Source organism: Girardinichthys multiradiatus, chromosome 7 (genome assembly GCF_021462225.1).
Source record: "Girardinichthys multiradiatus isolate DD_20200921_A chromosome 7, DD_fGirMul_XY1, whole genome shotgun sequence".
Taxonomy (NCBI): domain Eukaryota; kingdom Metazoa; phylum Chordata; class Actinopteri; order Cyprinodontiformes; family Goodeidae; genus Girardinichthys; species Girardinichthys multiradiatus.
In genome coordinates, this window is record NC_061800.1 from 28640199 (window position 1) to 28660736 (window position 20538).

Here is a 20538-nt window from a genome sequence, read left to right on the forward strand (position 1 = left end):
ATTTTTATTTCAGGTAACAAAAATGCTTTTTCACTTCTAGTTTTCATTTTTTGATTAGGCCAAAATAATCTTGGCCTAAAGGTTAAGAAACTCAGCTTGCTGGGAATGTGCATTTAGCATTAGCACAACTGTTAAACTAGTTAAAGCCAGATACAAACTTTTTAAAAATGTATTCTAACAGGTGTCATATTAACCCTTTTCTTCAGTCAGCACATTTAAGATGCACATTTCATTGGCATCAACTGCCTCAGGGTTAGGAAGCAAAGTTGCTAGCAAGTTTGACAATGGCACTGTTGCTAAAATAAAGTTAAACCTGCATACAAACTTGAGTTCTAAAATCTTATGATAGTTGTTAACTTGTGCTGTTGGACTAAGAAACAACAACAAAAAAACGACGTGAACAGGGTGGATGAAGAGGGCCTCGAAAGGAGGCCAAGAAACAACAAACAAAAACCAGAGTTTAGGCGGGCGACAACGAGGTTATGCTTAGGTGGCACAGAGTTCTGGAGGATGACCCGAAGGTTTTCCCAAGGAAGCACAAAGATTTGGCAGGCAATTGGGTCACCAGCGGCACAGGAGGTCAGGAGGTTTCCATTGACCATTGTCAATTCAAACGGTCTGGGGGCTGGCAGCGGCAAAGGAGGTCTGGGGGTCGGCGGCAGTAAAGGAGGTCTAGGTCCTAGGAGACAAGGAGAACACACTGAGAACCTTTCCAGAAGGTCGACCAGGAGACTCAGAGAACCCACGTAGGTGTTGTGGAGACTGGTCCAAGGGATGTTGAAACCCACAGAGGAGCACTGGAGACTGGTCTACAGGACACTGGAACCCACAGAGGAACCCTGGAGAGGAAGTTCCTATGGAGGAGCACTGGAGAGCAACGCTGGAGGCAAATGAACCCCCAGCAGATCACTGTATGTAGCCTTGGAGCAAGCATGGAAGTTGAAAGATCCCTCGAACAAAGCTTGGGAGAGCAGCATGAGAGCCAGAAGATCCCTCGGTGGAATTTGGGATCAGGAGCCTGAACCCAGGTCAGAAACACTGGGGCAAGAGTGAAGGCATCGACCAGACCCCCTTGAACAGGAGTGGAGGCGTCAGTCAGAACCTCTGGAACCAGAGTAGAGACTTCGGCCTGACCCTCCCAAACATTAGAGAAGGCGTGTTAATGACTGCTTATTCAGTGGCAGGAGGAAGAAGAAACAGGAGGCGCTGAGACAGGTGGTGAAGAAGGTTGGAGCTGTGATGCACGAGACATGGTTGCCAGAGCAGGTGACCACTAGGATCTCGGAGCAAAAATCTCTGTCAAAGCGCTCTGGCAGTCAGTAACCCCCAGTGTCTGTGTCATTCCTACACCAAGGTCCTCTGATTATTTGTCACATCCAGTCGTTGCCACGGGTAGCTTGGGGTGTCCAGGAGCTACTGGCATACAGCAACAATAACTGAACTTCTTCAGAATTCTGTCTACTTTGTCCTGGCAGTGACTGGATGCTTCTGTTATGTTTTGTGGGATAAGAACTGTACCGAGTGCACGGCGCATGGCATAGCGACCCATATACGGAGCTCCAAGTCCTTGACGCAGTGGTCCCGAGTTCAAATTCTGACTCCGGAGACCTATGCTGTATGTCTTCCCCCTCTCTCCACCTCAATTCCTGTCTGCCTAGTTTGGAAAAATAGCCAAAACAAAAATTATATATATATATATATATATATATATATATATATATATATATATATATATATATATATATATATAATCTGCATGCCAACAAAGATGAACAGGACATGAACCACGAGCAAAACATCAGGCAGTGTAAGAGGAGTATCTAGTAATGATCAATGAGAACCAATGAGCTCATATACTGAGAGAAGAGTGAGGAATAACATTGAAAGCAGGAGATTAATTAACACAGGGAAAGCTGAACTAAGACACAAAAAGACTAACCAAGGTGAAAAGACTCACACTGCACCGTGAGAAACAAATCTAAAAAGCACAAAGAACAGAACAAAAGAATAAACAACAGAACTAAACACGAAGAAATGAACTAATAAGGCAACACCTTTCTAACAATAATGAACACACAGAAATTAAATAAATATGGCAAGAACTAAGGAACAGAAATAAACAAGGAAATTATGAAAAGACAGACACAACAGAAAACCAATATCACAACACCAGTGGATCATGACATACCTCCAAAATTCCTTTTTATAGTGCAGGGACTAAAATGAACATTTTAAAACTATTAGTAACATCAAGTCTGTATATGATTGCGTTTTGATCATCTTTTTTCTACCATCATATCTGGTCCTCTTCAGGGAAAATGTTTTATGGCTGTGACTCTACTACAGCGAGTGTGCATTTGAGCTCAACTCAAAGATCTTTACTCCTGATGAGAAATCATTGACACTGATGGCCCAGAGATGCAGTACAGCACCTCCGCGAATTATATTGTTTACAGCATCACTCCATGAAAAGTCCCCAAATCGAATTTGATTAACTTGTGTAATGATGGAGAATAGAAACACAGACGTAAGATGAAAAAGCATTATAGCTTTCAGGGCCAGAGCAAGAACTCGACATGTTTTTATTTGTTATGAAACACGATGCAAGTGTAGCTGCTGTGATTACGCTGAGGATCAGTCAATACCTTGACAAATCACTGATCAGGGGAATAAAAACGGTTACGTCAAGATGCATGCTCCGCTGCCTGCTGATGCTTTCTCCAGAGTCATTTCTCCGCAATGCTACTGAAGTGATCCCACGTGAAATAGGATTCAGTAGGCAGAGGGTCAGAAAAAAAAGAAAAAAGCAGTCACATGCCTTGTAGGCCCCTAGCTTCTTTCCGGGGGAAATAAACAGTTTTGCTGGGTGAGCAACAGGAAAGAAGACATCAGTTGTTTTTTTTCAGTCATTACTTTTTCACAGTGCTGAAATAAAAATTCTGTTCATTTTTACTACCAAAGTTCAAACGTTGAATTTTTAATCTTATATTCTAAAGAAATCTAAGCAAAAAGTAACATGTCATTTTTTTCTTAAAGTTTTGGCATGTGTCAAAAACTCCAGAGTGTGATGGACATGAACTGTGCTCCCTATGGCTGTGTGTGTTTGCAGGCGTCTGCATGATGTGTGTATTGACGTGCTGTAGCAAGAGTTCATGGAGGCAGCTGAGCAAAATAATTTAGAATGTCCTGCCTGCTGACACAAGGACAAAGGCACAGACTGAACATGCCCATATGAGGAAAGAGACAATGGACGTGGCTACACCTGGAAATGCACTGCTGTTGTTTTCACCGTGACCTTCACAGCGCACAGAAATTTTCACAGGCTGTTCCTCTACAAGCTTGGACGCTCACTTCAGCTTTAGTCATATGAGCATATGAATTATGTGATGAATACTGGCATCTTTTAACACCCAGCAGCAGAATCTTTGTTCTCTCACTCTTTCTGTCTCCTTGCTATATTGCCTACTAACATGAAATACATGGTACTTGAAAAAACTGCTTGCATGGATGTGTTGAAAGTGTCATTTCCAGGTGCAGCTCAGTGGCTGCTCCCTGTCCTGCCTTATGATTTCTCCAAAGAGTTAGGGCAGCTGGAATTAGCATGTTGCAGCCAAGGGAGTGCTGAAGGCTGAATCAATGAATCTTTTCCTGGGCCTTGGGTATGGAGATGAGGGGGTATAATGCAACTTTTGGTGTCAGATGTGTCAAACCAGGGTCTCTTTGGTGTCCCCAGTGAAATGAAGGGACCAACTGTCCCTTTCAAGGTATTTAATAGTACAGTTATGAGCATAATAAAAAAATGCATATATATATATATATATATATATATATATATATATATATATATATATATATATATATATATATATATATATAAGGTTTTTATGGAAAAACCATGTCAGAATCATACTTTTTTGTGTGGAGTAAGGGTTAATAATTTGTCTGAATACTTGATTTCTTAGCTGGATTAATGGATAATGGATTGCTTTGCTTTTCACTAGCTTTTGTTAACCAATGTTCCAGTATTAATTTCCTGTGTATCTGATGCTGTAGCACAAAGGTCCCCATCCCTGGTCCTCGGGGCCCACTGTCCTGCATATTTTAGGTGTTTCCCTGCTGCTGCACACCTGCCTTAAAGGAATGGGTGATTAACAGGCTTTTGAAGCATATGGAGGCATACTGAGAAGCTAATGCAACCATTTGAATCAGTTGTGCAGAAGCAGGGACATATGTAAAACCTGCAGGACAGTAGGCTCTGAGAACCATGGTTGGGCACCACAACTTAAGCACTGACAATGTCATTTCTAGTTGCAAGTACGCTTGGCTACCACTGACTTTTGTGGACATGTCCAATGGATTCTGTGGCATGAGTGTTGAAACTTAGAGTCGCCACATTTGCTACACATTTTCACCACAGCTATAACATTTATGCAATTCCTGTGTCTGCATAGGCCAATATGAGATAATATTACAATATTATGCAACATTTGAGTATCACTTGCATTGATTTTGCAGGACTGTGCATTATATATGTAGCCTTTCAAAGTTACAATGCTCAGGCAGCACAATTTTATGGAATGATAAAGAAATCGAATTGTGTATGCTATGGTGTCAGATGTGTAGGAAGGCAACACTGGAGTCGTATTTACTTAAAGGTGCACATTTTCCAATGCCATTGAAATATGAGGCTATCAATGAAGACCCCAAGATAGTTAATTATTGTAAATTAGATATTAACTGCTCATAGGCTTTTGACAGAACCTCACTTCGGAAACCCTGAATTAACCATTAAGGCTATCACTTGTCAACACAAAGACACACAGAAAAAACAACCATGCATGGACACACTCAGGCCTATGGGCAATTAACAGAGGACAATTAGACACAAATATTCATGTTGTGGGCTGTGTGAGAAAGCCATAGTACCTGGGAACAACTCACGCATGGGAGAATATGCAGAAAGACAACCAGCCTGCATTTGAACCCAGGACCTTTTTGGTGCAGGTGGTGGTAACAACTTTCCACTGTATACCTTAAAGAGGTTGTCCCACATAATGTTTTTATTTTATTTTATTTTTTTTTTTTTTACCACAAACCTAATACAGTTAAAACATTTTGGTGAGTTTAGACAAAGAAGTTTCTTGTCACATTTTTTTCACATTGTGAGGTCAATGTTGAAAACACTCCATTATATGGGCAGTGACAGTAGCGAATGAATTGTGGCGCCCCCAAACAATTAAAATGCAAGACATCATCTGAGATTCGGGGTGGAATGAAATGAAGTGCAGTTCCACACAAAGCACATAACCAATTCACCCAATTCTCAGCATCTAGAAGGGTGAACCACTTTGCTCTACAACTGCACATGAGTGAAATCAGTACAAAACTTGTTCAGAGCATACCTGCACCCCTCTCTAATGCCGCCCTGTTCAACTGCCCACATGGTTCACATCAAAAAGTACCACTGGGCTGTGAAGTCATGGGGTTAAGGGCTTTGTTGGTACAACTGTGGATTTCTATTATAAATGCACGTTTTAATGTATGCAAAACCTGACGTCCTTTCCAATGTATGATTGTGTTGCATATGTACCGTCTTGCTGTCCCCGACTTTGTTTACACTCTGTAATCAATTACTACTACCATAAATAAAAAAGCGTGTAAGTATGAGAGAGCAACTTTTTTGGTTGTTGTTCCTCTGTGCCGGTGATATGAAGGTTTTAATCATTTCAAATTGAAAAGAAAATCCAAAGAAATTAAATGTTTTATTGGCTCATCTGTTTCTGACTACAAAGATGGTGTCAGATTAATATGTTTTTATTTTATAGCAATGTAGTGACACCTTTTTTCTGACGAACATGATCAAATGACTGAAACACTACGGACTGTTGAGCATATTTAACTGCGGCCCATTGGGGTCGTGATTTTCTTTAAATTTGGCTCTCACCGGACAGAACATGCGCAGTGGCGCGGCGTGCTGCCTTCAGTCAGTGGAGCAGCTGTCCAGGGTTTGGAATTCCAACATGGCAGAGGCTGTGGTCAGTCTTCCCCTCACTAACTTGGAATGGTTTCAAATCGCGAGTAGCCACGCTTGATCGCGGCGAGCCCCGTATTCGTCCCTGCGTTCCGCGGATCGATGGTCCCGTAAGCCGTGACGTTGCCCTGTCACCTCACACAGGTGAGTCCCGCTCCGTCTGCCAGTGATGCGAACAAATTATAGAAAGAAAAACTGAGCAGCTCCGTGTAACGCTGAGAGACGGTGCTGCGCATCACAGGGCTGCAGCGCTGTCAGTCTGCGGACGCTCATCCTGCGTGCTTTAGATTTTTTTTTTTTTTCACACGAAATGACCTGTATTATAAAAACCGAGATACATCATTTTGGAGTTAGAACCGACTTTGTTATTACCGTGGCACTCTGCGTAGTTTGAGGGCTGGATCCAGACTCCCCTTTTCTAAATAACTTTCCTGCATCGGGAAGTTTTTGCATGTCAGCCTGAATAAAAGTGGTTGCTGGAACTGCAGGCGGGAGGTTAATAGAAAGATGGGCTGTCATTGCGCTCTTAGTGGGACAACTGCTGGCAACTAATCTATTTTAAACGTAAAGGGAGGAGGGGGCTTCACGCTGCTTTAGCCTCTTCCTCTTAATGGGCGGCATGAGGAATGTGTGTTTTATGTCATCTACAGTCCCTCACATGCTTCCTATTCTCTAGTTTCAACTCAGCTCAAGAAGTGACAGCCCCTACACTTGCATCTCCGTCCACGGATTTTTTTATTTTTTCCCTAAAATCATTTTTCATTTTTTAAATTCCTTTTTTTAATTATACGGCCAAAATGAGCACCAAAGGAAACGGACAACGGAGCCTGTTTTTTAAGTTGTGAAATCTGATAGCTGAAGGAAAAAAGTGGCTGTAATGAGAAGCAACCTTTGGAATTCCACCTCGTGAAAATTCCGATTCTGCTGTTTTTCCCCCCTCTCCTTTTGTTTTTAGGCTTGAAGACATGATCACTAGCAGCAGTATTTATGGTAGGCCTATATTCAATTTGCAATTATCTTCATTGTTATACTTTTTGTTATTTGTCATATTTTGGGAGGAGAAAAGCTGTCATTGCAGTATTTTTACTGTCTTTTTGTGTGCATGGTTCATCCCACTAAGTTTCTCTAATACAGGCTCCATATTTTAATGATCAGAGCTATAAGAGGACGCTGTGTTATGGATTTCAGACAACTAGCATTACCCGTGTATTTCATTTTGAGTTCACAGAAGCATTAGCCTTCATTTTAATTTTGCTTGCTGTTTCTTAAGTGTTGTGCAACTTCGTCATGCATGCCAAACTAACAAAATGAATGCATTCTTAGTACCTTACAAATTTGCATTAAGAAACATTTTAAATCCAAACTATTTTGATGGTTTTAGGAGTAGATTGCTTTCACATCTTATTTTAGACATAAATGTATTGCTTCCACTAGTATATAATTTACTTGTTTAATGACACACAACAGCTCAGAATCTATTTGAATATTTAAACTAGTCATTTAAAGTGTAAACGTACTGTTGTAGTTCCACAGTTATCAAGGTGCATTGTATTTGCACTACAGTTTATTCAGCAACTACGCACCTGAAAAAATGGCAGTAAACAAGAATTTGTCATTGTGATAATAAAGTTCCACTTGGGTTGATTTTTTAAACATCTGATAATGTATGACTTTTTAGTTGTTCTTTCAACACGAGATGAAACAAAATAAGATCTGCTCACACATATCATTTCAAATGTCAGAAGTAGTTCTCATTCTTTGTTCTCGCTGTAATTATTTTTGACAAGGCAATAAATTGACAAAAAGTCGGCTGGTGTGTGTGTGTGTGTGGAGTGAGGGACGTAACAAGTTGTGTGAATTCTCTCTCCCCCTGAAAACACTCTGTCCTGTGTGAACCTGTTCTCCACCTCCCAGTTACAAACAACTCACCTAATTGTGTTCTTGCAGTTCATTTGCATGTTTAGGTCTGAGAGGAAATTAAACATTACCATCAGTGAAGTGAAGTGTTTTCACTCCTCTTCAGAAAAAAAACAACAAAAAACCTGCTTTCCAGTATCCGTCACTCATTGGTAAAAACAAAAAGTACATTACCAACACATTCATTATGTGTAAGTGTTTTGTTGTAATTTGTTTTTTTGTAAAGTGGGTGTTAAATTCGTTGCTTGTATTCTGAATGTATTGTCATATTTGTGTTTTCCCATGCATGTGTGATGGGTATTTATATTGAATTAATTTTGATTACACAGTTAACAGGATTATAAATATATATCATTTAAATTAATGTGCAATACTTTACTCTGATTCCTCATGTGCAGATTTACTTTTTTATATTTTGAGTGGATTAATTGAATTACAACATAAAAATATGGTAACAAATCTTTCAACTTCACTTTTACACGTCAAAATCTCAGTAAAAGCTCTGTCTGCAGAAAAAAACCCTCATTATTTTAAAATATATCTGCATGTTAAAAATAATTTGGTATTTCTCATAATATTTGACCTCCAATAATTAAGAAGTGCCTGAGCATACATTCCAGAGTTCAATCTCCTGAAGGGTTCCACACCTGACCCCCTGCAGAGCGTTAGGCGATTCTTGCATTTCCTTACTTAACCCCAGACACCTCAGATGTGGATAGAAAGAATGCTGGCAGCGATGTTTATTTCTGATAGAATAACATCTGCGATAAGAATTCCAGCTTCTGCTTAACATGAATCTCTGAGAAGAAGAAAAAATCGGGAACAGATGCTAACCCTCAATCCCCCACCTCCCCAACAGTGTTTCACCCTTTTTGCTGTTTGTCACATTGTAAAGAGTGATGATTAATAAAAAATATATATTTGTATTACTTTTAGTCGAAGAAACAAAGGAAATATTTGCTAAACGTGAAGGCACGTTTATTCTGGTGCAGTTATATGGTCACATTGCAAGTAAATAATTAAATACTTCAGTAAAAATTGACACTTTAAAGTTAACTTTTCATCAAGTTAGTGTTTGCCTATTTATGTATCAGTAGTATTACAGAAATCTGTCTTCTGCCTGTTATTTCCCAATGCACTATAGTACACAGAAATATTCAGCGATGAGCATCCTAAATAAATCTTTGACTTAATAATGTGATGTGCGCTTGCCAAGCAATTTAGCTTCTCTAAGTGTTTTGTCTATAATCTGAAGGGCCCCGCACCACACGTCCCCAAAAACGAAGGGAGAAATTAGTACAACAGACCTGACACTTCAACAATGACAATTAAAGGCTAACACCGACGTCAGTGTCTGCACAAGCTTTGTAAATTGATGAAATGGATCTATATGACTGTAACTACAAGAAATCCCTTCTAAGCCACTGACTACATTAAACCTGATCAGAGTAGGATTGTCTGCTTTATGGAAATATGTTAAGTGGTGTCTTTGCTGTTTTTTTTAAATATAAAAACCTAAAGAGTCCCCACAGGCGTCAGACTCTAGCAAAAAAGAAAAAAAAACTCCTGTCTTTCTACACGTTTCCCCTCCCTCCTCTCTCTTTGTCTATGTCTCTCCTTTTCTTGTTTCCACATCTCTGTCGTTTCCCTCATGGCAGCCTGCTATGTTATCTTGGTGCGTTTTCTCGCTACGCTGACAATTCTCGCAGTGATTTAAGTTGGACTGCATTAGAAGGTGGAGGCAGCTGTCTGTTGCTATACTGAGGGACATGTTTGCTCTACTGCAAAGATGAAGGACCATGAATCCTTGACATCCTCCCTTTTCCTTCCCCACCTCCTCCTCCTCCTACCATCTCATTTAGACACAGTGACTGTCTGCTCAGACTTGTTTTTTTTCCTCTGAGTGACAGCATATGGCATAGACACTTTTAAAATGCATGTGCCTACATTTGACTGCTTGTAGCTACCAGCCTATCATGTGATTCATTTCTTCTAATACAAAAAAATGTACTAATGAATTTTATTTGATTTTACAGAACACATAATTGTAGGTTGGCCAATAAACCACTAAAATCACTTCTGCCTGCTCCAAATAGAACTCTATAGACCTCCTGTAAAAAAAAAAAACAACAAACCACTGTTAATTTTTTCTGAACTTGTCATCTCTTACATGTATGAAAGCTTTCCCATTCCAGTGTCGGCTGAATCCCAACATGAGCACACGTCATTCATGAAATCCTGATCAGGTGTTCATCTGAACCAAGCAAAATTGTAAAAGACCAGTGGGGAGCTTGCCAAAGTGCATTCAAAGTATGACAGAAAATCTGTTATTCCACTTAACATTGATTTTTGAACTCTTCCTAAGTTCAAATAAAACTACTTTGTTGTTAAGAAATTAATATGAACTTGTTTTGTTTCTGTTATTTAAAGGTGAACACACATGGAAAACACTGCACTTTTTGTATGGTCACTATTTGCCATTTTCTGCAAATAAAAGCCAGAAATGACATTTTTATTTAAAATTTGGAAAAAAAAAAAAAAAACATCATCAGTAATTTGTAGAATAAAAATATGTTAATCTCACAGGCCTACAAATAATAAAATAGGGGTAACTAGAAATTTTAAATTGGTCTCCTTATTTTTTATGGAGCTGTATATTAATGTATTATATAGTAGGAAGGGGGAGTTAATACTATAACTGTGTGTGAAAATACCAGAGTATTAACACAAATATTTTTTTAAAAAGAAGTATAACAAGTATAACACAATCTATTTTCAGTGATTAAAAAAAGAAAACCTTTCCTCATGCTGTAAAAACAAAAACAAAAAAATGACTACTACAGTTGTAATGCTGTTGACTTTATGTTTACTCAAATAGGCTTAAACTAAAATAACACCTGCTAAATTTAACAGTAGTTTTGAAGTACACTTTCTTTATAAAGTAACACAAATATAACAGTCTGATATTAGCTGGTTAATTAGTTGGGATATCAGTTCAGGTAGCCAGCCTAAAGTCAGCTGCTTAACACAATACTGCTTGTGGCTAACCAACTGTATGTTTAAGACAGTGTTAACCTATGCCTAAATATTTCCAAACAGCCCAATTTACATTAGGAGCTTTTCACCAAGCTGACCAGCAGTGCACAGCAGCATGAAATTTAGGAGCAGTCCTGTGTGAATGCAGTAGTTTTCGCAGAGTTGACACTTTAACACCTTATAATTTAAATAACTATATTCATATATTACTTTTTAATATTACGTTTTGTTACCCTTTTTGTTACGGGCTGCACGGTGGTGCAGTTGATAGCACTGTTGCCTTGCAGCAAGAAGGTCCTGGGTTCAATTCCCAGCCTGGGGTCTTTCTGCATGGAGTTTGCATGTTCTCCCTGTGCATGCGTGGGTTCTCACCAGGTACTCTGGCTTCCTCCCACAGTCCAAAGGACATGCCTGTTAGGTTAATTGGTCACTCTAAATTGCCCTTAGGTGTATGAATGAGTGTGTGCATGGTTGTTTGTGTGTTGCCCTGTGATGGACTGGCGACCTGTCCAGGGTGTACCCTGCCTCTTGCCCATAGACTGCTGGAGATAAGCACCAGCTCCCCTGCGACCCACTATGGAAGAAGCGGTAGAAAATGACTGACTGACTTTTTGTTACCTGAGCTAGTTCTAGCACAGTCACCAAAGCTTTCCTTTGTTTAAAAGAAATTAATTCACACATGCTATCCTATATTTCCTATATTATAAAACAGCATCCTTATAGAGTTCAGGGTTCGCTGAATAACTGACTATAACAGCAACACTGCCACAAAGTGTGTTACACAAGCAGGGTTGCTTTATTCAGGCCATTGCCTGGCATTTTATTTACTCAAAGTGGTGCATTTGTTGCCTCATACTCCTTGTTCTTCTCCTTTCCAACATGCTGAAACAGAGGCTTTGTTTCATCTTCTTCACATGAGGTGTCTCTGCACTCATAAGAAGACGGGGCAACTCAGCGCCTGTTGGGGATAGGCTAGAATAGACAATCCCCAGGTGTACCAAACTAGGTTTAGCACTAAGGCTTTTAATCTGCACTTGTTGGAGATTCATGTGCATTCATAGATTCGCCTCTGTAATTATCATACCCCCTGTGGCAGCCAAAGAGACGTTTGCCTAAATCACTGATGTCCTCATTACACTGTTTACATTTTAATTAGTGATGCAAAGTTCTAGTTTTTTTTTTTTTTCTTGTCAAGTGACCAAAATAAATTGGGATTTGTAAGTCTTTAATTAGCTTAAAACTGCTATTCAGATGTATATGCAATGCATAATTACAACGTATCATTTTAGACATTTCTTAATTTGCAAAAGCAGCCATTTTTACATCCTTTTTAAGCAGTTTTATGATCCATGGTTGTTCTCTCTAGTAAAGTTCATCAGTCATGCTGTTGCATGTGCATGGTCTGAATACAAGAGCTGCTGACGGCTCCGGATGACAGCATGAGCATGTTATTTGCCTGTATGAAATAACTACATGTCCGAATCCGCTCCCACACCTATGATTTGCTTCCTTAAACAGATACAGACTGTCAGTCTCAGGTTGAGGACCCCACATTCAGAGTATGATTAACAAATTCTACAACTTAGCGACTTTTGAAAATAGCTCCCACTTTGGGCTGTCTTTGTCTGCCTGAGTACTGTTGCTTATCACTGAATAACCTTGGTGAGAGGCTCCTGTTCCTGTCCTTCTTTCAAGGTGTTTCTCTTTAAAAAAAAAAAAAACTGTTGGGGAGATTCATATGGTGAAAAAAGAATAATGCTTTTCACAGGATTAGAGAAACATCTATTTATTTTATTTGATTATTCTGGTAGCTGAATCCATTATTGCAGAGAAACTAAAAAAACGTGCGACTAGTGAGTTTAAAAAAAAAAAATTTTAAATTTATTTGTTAGCTTTATGTAAGTGATGTTCACAGTGTAACACTAAATAAAATTACAACAGTTTCAAAATATCACAGTAGTTACTGTGGTGGTGGTGAGGGAAGGCGTAGAGCTACTCTTTGTTCTGGAGAAGGTGGAGAATAAAATTCAGAATGGGATGACGGAAAATATTTTTGATTTTGACTTTGATACCATGCCCAGTTTGCTTTATTATAAACTGTTTCAAACATACCTGTTCTTTTGTGTAAGTTTAAATTCATCTTTATCAAAATACATACTTAACATATGAAGACACTTGATGGCTCTGTCTCTGACTTCATCAAAATTTAGACAGAAACTATAACTCACTTTGAATATACTGTTTGCACATAAAATCAAATCACTTTGCAGTTCTAGTAACAGTTTAATTGTAGTCTTACAATTCATGTATTTAAATACATGCTTGGCTTAACTTTGACATCGACATTCAGGAGCATGTGTGTGAATATAAAAGCTCATCTTTTGACTCTTTCTCTTCCTCCCATTTACAACCCCCCCCCCCCCCCCCCCCTCCATTGCTAATTGTCTTAAATATCAATTTGAGACAATTAGCTGAAGCGATGATCAGATGAGATGTTAGCGATCAGTGCTTTTCTCAAAGTTCTTAGTGATTCATTCATCCTCCGTGGTGTTGGGTGGCTGACAGGTTGGCCCTGTGCCAAGTGCGAGCAGAGGGAGCCTCGAGTGCCAGCGACAAGAGAAGACGGGTTGGGGTTTGCCTGATGGTGTAAAGAGTAGGGGGATGAGGATGCTTGGAGGGAAGGGAAGGGAAGGAGGGACAGTGTGTGTGCGCCGTCATGGTGGTTTAAGGTGTCAGGCTATGGCGAGGCAGCTGGTGTCTACGGTGGCATGGTGACATGACCACGCCAGTCTGTGCTGAAGAAAGGCAGGGCGCTAACACATCTAGGGAAAGAAAGGAAACATGTTTGTTCTTTGGTTTTTTGTTAAAATAATACAGACACTTGAGTCAGTTTCAGAAATATAGATGAACCAATCAGAATTTTCTTGCTGGTATAAGATTTTTTAATTTTTGTTAAACTTTGACATTCTGTTACCAATTTAAGCCAATTCTGATTTCCCTTTCAGAGCTACAAGTATATATATGATTAGCATTCAGAATATTGTTTTCTGGCCATCCTGACGTAATGTCATTAAAAATGTATGGCAACATCACATAGCTGTGTAAGAAAGGAGTTGGTGCAGGGTTTTACTAGTATTTTAAAGCAAAAGCAATTGATATTTAAACTATCTTCAGCATCCTTTATTAGCAACCAGTGCTGTTAGTATAGCTAGCATTGATAAACCAGCAGTCTCCCTCTGTATCCCCTACAGATTGTAGATGCTGACATTAACTCTAAGGGCGTTTTCACACTTATAGTTCATTTAGTTTGGTCTGAATCAGTTGATGAGTTTGTTAACTTGAAATGTTTTCTGGTGGTTCGGTTTCTTTTCACACAGAAAGGGCTTCAAGCGAACCAAAACCTGTTATCACAAACCATGTCATAACATTGAGTCTGTTTATTGGTCAGATGTGTCCAGGGTGGGAGTACCAAATGTAAATACAGGGAGAAGTTGCTGGGTGTGTTTCTCTTTACTATTTGAAGCAAAATTATCTGAGAAGTATACCAAATGATTTTAAGGGAGCTGTCATCAAAGTTGCGTATGCTTTACGAAAAAGACCCACTGACATTCACATCTAACAATGCAATGCAAACCTGGCTACAGGAAGGCGCTTGGCTCAAGCTTACGGCATACACCTTGTAGCTGTGTCAGATCGGATCACATTCACACCACAAACGAACCGCTTTAGAGTTTGTTTGGAGCTGTTCAGAGACCACCTACTCCAAATGGTCTTGATACAGTTGTTTTTGTCTGAACTCTAGTGCAATTGCTGTGTTCATTTCTACACAATCAAATGCAGGGGGGAAGGAATCAGAGTTTGTTTTAAACAGACTAAACACTTCAGGTGTCAAAAGACCCTGAGTTTATCAAAAGTCTGCCAACATGTCCTAATCTAGGTTAAAAAAGGATATAACAGAGCAACCTTTGTCCTTTGTTCAGCCTTCCTGTTGTCTGCTTAAAGTCTTGCTCTACAGTTTTATTTGAAACAGCTTCTTACAATTTTTAGGCTTCCTCTGGCTTAATTTTTAACACCCCCCTGGTACTGAAATTAGTCAACTTTGAAAAGCCTTCCCTCAATAACAGCATTTAAAGTGAAGTGTATTGTTGCATAGATAGGCTGGTTCTAATGATACGATAAAGACTGGAATTTTCAGGTTCAGGTCTTTTGCATCTCTATTGATATACTGTAGTTTTTGAGTGTATTTGAATAGTTTTCTGAATGTGTCTATTTGATAATCCAACTATTATTTAATCAACTTAAATCAGGAAACAATGGGGCAAAAAAATTAGCTTTAAAGGGTTTACAGCCATCACTGGGCTTTATGAGGGTCGACACATCTTTTGTGTTCATTATCAGGAAATCACCTCAGGGAGTCATGATGACTTGTCATAGCTGTTGTAAGGATCTGGGAAGCCAGGGTGGAAATACCAAACTGCGTTTTTTGCTGAGAAGAGCTAAATATAGCTTAAACGCCCGCTTTCATGGAGGAAATAAATCCATTTATCCTGTGGCCCAGATGTACAGCTTGTGTTCTCCAGTATACATTGAATCTGGAGGGTAAAAGAGCTGTGCGGTGGGTCCAGGACAGTTAGGCCACAGATTCTTTGTTTTTCAATGTGACACACAATTTTGCACCATGGAATTTGTTTTTAATTAAATTTTTTTCACACTAATGTTCTCTTTATTTAAAGGGAAATGTATTAATACTACATCATTCTTTGGCACCATTAGCTCTGCACATGGTTTACACCAGCAGTTCTATAAAGTGCAGAACAATTGTAGACTTATTTACTTGGAGTGTGATAGTTTTGCAGCCCAAACCCTGACTGCATTGCCTCTCCCACATCTTTAAATGGATCCCATGAGTCTTCAGCTCTGTTGTTTCCATTATTCATTTCAAAACTTCCACGTAGCACGAAGAGGCTAGAGGGGTGAAAAATAATTTTGTGTCTTAAAAAAAATTGATGTAAAGCAAAGTCACTGCTTTATGCAAAGTGTGCTGTGCCTTGGGAGAATGAGCTGTTGTGCTGTAGAAGGAGGGAGCGCTGCTCAGAAAATAGGATGGACTGTGTGCATGTGTATGCGTGCTGCTGTCAGTCTGTCAGTTAGACCTAATGTGGCTCCCCAGAGGTACCTGGGGGAGACCCATCTAGCACCCAGTAAGCCCTCGCTGGCGGGCGAGTGGTGACAACGGGTTCCCACTGAGAGGGGAAGTGTCATAGTATGTATGTAAACTAGTGACAGATGACTGGAGACATGTGGCCTGTAGACACTGGGCCTGAAAGTAAAACAGTTTTTCCTCTTCGGCTTTCTTTTCTGTCTTCCCACTTGAGACTTCAGCCAGTGGGCATCTGGCTCCGACAACAGTGCAGTGTGCAGTGACAAGTCAAAGACATGAATAAAAAAAGGATGCAAATCATTTGGCATCAAAAGACATATGCTATGTGCAAAAGGTTATGCTTGCCTTTGAAAGACTGCATAAGATGAAGTGAGGAGTTTTTGGTGTGTGGGGCTTCAGGCAGCTTTTCTAGGCCACAGGTCATGTAGGTCAGTGTTACACTCCCTGCAGCCTCACTTCAACCCTCGGTCTGGAAATAGAATACGCAACGTCACCCAGCCAGGAGAGAGGTAGATTCCAGACCTCAGTGCCCACAGGCTACACATGTGGAATCTGCTCGTGTAGTTGACCCCGAGTGTTTGAAACTCAGAGAGCTCCCAATAGGATATTGTTTCCTTATGCATACCCAAATGAACAAGGCTGTTCACAATTCATCAAGGGAGTTTGCTCTACCCAGAGGCAGATTTATTTAACAGTTTATTTAACGGTAAGCACCTAACTCGTAACAAAGGCAAAAGCCTAACAAATAAACAGAGGAGTAAATGCTTTTTTTCTGCCGTATTTCTGCCAGTAGGCCGTTTGCCCACTTTCTTTTATATGCTTCAGTGTATCACAGGGAAAGCTGCCAAATGCAAGACAGACACAAGAAGGCTGTGGTGAGGAAAATATTCGAGCCATGCAGTGAGACATCATGAAGCATTAGGAGTGTGATGATGCCTGTTGCTCATGAAATGAGATGATACATTAATTTTTGGAAACTAAATATCCCTCCCTTTTTTGATTCCTCGCAGTTTAAATACAAAAACTGTGCTTTGAATAAGAGGAAATCAATAAAAAACAATGTAGTTTATCTTTTTATTTAGCTATTTAGTTTTCAACAATATGGCATTAAAAAAATATTTCCTTCTCATCAATCAGACGAAAAATGTTTATCGGCATTTTAGTAATCAAACCTTTCTTTATTTGCTGAAAACGTTTTGCATGTTTTCACTGGTATTTTGAAGATTTATCTTTGGTGAGGAGCTCTAAATCTTTGAGGTTGGAATGCCTTCTTTCCATCACCCTAAACTTTAGCTCCCATAGATTCTCCATCAGATTCAAGTTGGCACTGGGGCCAGGCCACTCTTAAAATATTTCTTCCAGACAAAAAAATACAGGTTACTTTGAACCTAAATCTGCCAGGAGTAATACACATTTTGTAGTTAATGTATTTAAAGAATCGTAGAGTCTAGTTTGATTAGTCTGTATATTGTGTTTCTTAAGTTTGTCTAATTCTAAGATGGTTTTAATGCCAAGAAGGATTGCAAAATGCTCAATATCTGTATTTTCACAAAAGGAAAGAAAATGGCACAAAAAGCTCAGACTGTATTTTAGGGATCCTCTATTTTATTATTTCAGATTTGATAAATGTAAGTATTTTAGATTTTAAACTCAAGCTGTTAAAATCCAGTTAAGACTGCAAAAAACTTTACTTTAGTTGCAATGTATTGCTCCAATGCAGATGGTAACTTTGGTATCAATAGTAACTAAATGTTAAGCCAGTAGTAGTTTTCCCACAGTTCGTAGAAATTGTTCACATCTTCTCAGTTACTGTTACTACTACAGTTACTACACAATGTGTTGCCAAATAAACAATTTATAAGTGAATGAGGCCTCTTCAATATTTTTTGTAATCATGTGTTATGTGCCAGCTTGATGATATTGTCATGCCACTTAACACAACTACCTCCCTTTGTACTATAAGAGTCTCAAACATAGATGCATTAGAGTGTCCAATTTAAAGCACTCACCTTCATATCATAATAATAGTTTACAGTTACTGCACTAAAGGAAGTCACATTCAGCTAGATAATACTTCATGAGACAAACTGATAACATATAAAGCAAGCTAATCATCATGCTTATCACTAAATATCTGGTAGTGATGTGTAAATAGGGTAATAAAGATTTTGGAACACATTAAAAAGTGTTTGCTAGAAAATCCATCCAGAAGATAATCATCTATGGACCCTTAACAGACTTTAGCATTCAATGTTTTATTTTTTTGGATGTTAAGGAATATTGTTGTGACAGTAAAATATTTCTAACATACTTATATTATCCTTTGCTTTTTAATGCTTGTTAATGATGATTGATATTCATACCCAAGAAAATAAATAGTTCAAAAACAAATTAGACATTCAAAAACATCTTTAGTAGAAAAGCAGATTATTTTCTCTATAATGATCTACAGTTATACCAAACCTTATATATTAAAATACATTAAGGTAGACATTGTGTGCACAGACAAATCGACTGGTGTCCTGGAATTGGCTGCTCTTACACTTGGGCCTGTGGTCAGACCTTTTTTCTAATCAGTGCTAATCATGCTACACACTAATATAAGATGCTACAGACTGTTTAAATTGTAACCTCAGAAATAATTTTCTTTGTTTTTAAATGATACTGTGTAATCCCAGAGCAGTGCAACACTGACTGCTCTCTCCCACACACTGTGTGACATCTCCTCTGGGCCCAGTAATAACAATTAATGAGCGTTCATGACAGAAAGGTCGTAGAAGGCTTCCTTCTACAAAGTACATGAGAGTTTTTTTTTCCTTCTTAAATAATTAGTTGGACATAACTGTTATTTCTGTTAAATGGATCAAGTAGGAATTTTTATATTTTGTGATAATTGTTTACATTTATAGGTGTTCAAAAAATTTTAGTGAGTTACACTGTGTCTTATAAAGCAGTAAATGAGGTATGTTGTAATTGCTTTTAGTTTGCCTTTTTTCTTGTACTGATACATTTGACTATAATCTGAAAGGTTTTACTGTAATTGTAGAGGCACCTTTGTGACTCCAGACTGTTTTGGAGAAAACCATTGTATTTTATTATAAAAATGTTGTTTTCAGGATAGTTCGTTTCTTTTGTTTGTAAATTAAAATAAATAAATAAGAGGTTCTTAAAGAGAAACTGAAATTGGCTGAAATTGGCATCAGCTGATCAGAGCTTCTCAAAATTGGTTTCTGGGGAATTGGACACAGAATCTCTGATTGGTTAATTTCTGCTAATATGTAAACCATCAACAAAACCTTAATACACAAAGCACAATTATGTGTTTCACCTGTCTGAAAACTGAAATAGACTAATTATGCTAGGTTTTTAGTGTGTGCTTGTCTTCTCTTTCTTACACGACTGGAAGCTTTTCAGGAAAAATTTGCAAGGGTGTTTACCATAACAGGACGATCACCAGTGGGAATTAAGATCTTTCCTAGAAGTTGCCACTTGATAGCGATCTGTATGTCGAAGCAACGGCTCAGCTTTCTATCCAGGGAAGTAAAATCAATCAGCACTGATGAGTTCATGCTCCAACAAATATGTGCGTGCCAAACTGTTTATTGTGACTTCCAATAGTGCTATTGTGCTATTCTTTAGTCCTCATGGTGCAAGGAGCCAATTCGCATTTAAGCAATGGGTGACCCTTGGTTGTGTATATTGATGACTGGGATTTGTTTTTTAATAGAATTGTGTCTAATTAATTAGCTTTTAATTGGTTGAATTCTGAACATGCAAATGTAGCACATTGTGGAACTGCCATGTTTTGAAACCACATAAAGAACAGCACACAATGAAAAGGAGAAAAAACATTATTTTACTTGTAATTTATTTTTGTGCAAGTCTTACCTGATAAATGGATGGATATCACAAGAAATTGTGTGATGAACAAAGAAAACAGAGACATATTTGAAATGTCTTCCCCTTGATTTCTGTTAATTATCTCATTTATTTTTCACAATTGCTTTGTGACACAAATTGACCTTATTCTTTCCTTCATTTCATAATCTATTAAGGAATGCTGTGGAATAATTTTCTTTGCGCATCTCTCATTTTTGCCAAAGCCCCTGACTCTCTGAAGATGCTGGTCTCTTATCCGGCTGCCTTATAGTGATTCACAGTTTTCATTCTCTTCTTGGTACAAATAATAACTCAAGTACCAATTTTTCTCAGCTTTTTTGTTGATACAAATACATTTTACAATAGGCAAAGTTTAAATAATAATTGCTTTGTAGAATGTATTCATAAATGTTTGTTTTTACATTTCTTAACATTTTTAGGATTGTTGGGTTAAATTCTAACCCAACAATGGGTTAGAATTTACATGTTGCAGTCCTTATTGCAGACTGCAACA

At 38.6% G+C, this 20538-nt stretch overlaps 1 protein-coding gene across 2 annotated transcripts in view; it reads left to right on the top strand.

The window, feature by feature from the left end:
• Positions 1-6011: 6011 nt before the first annotated feature.
• fign (fidgetin) overlaps positions 6012-20538 on the top strand; it is a 41283-nt gene continuing 26756 nt past the window's right edge. The window contains exons 1-2 of one of the 2 annotated variants that reach the window (XM_047371582.1): positions 6067-6175; positions 6987-7021. In XM_047371582.1, coding sequence (XP_047227538.1) covers positions 6997-7021 — 25 coding nt within the window. In that variant the 5' untranslated portion in view covers positions 6067-6175; positions 6987-6996. Of the gene's footprint in view, positions 6176-6986; positions 7022-20538 lie in introns of both variants that reach the window. The other variant, XM_047371583.1, reaches the window with a different exon arrangement.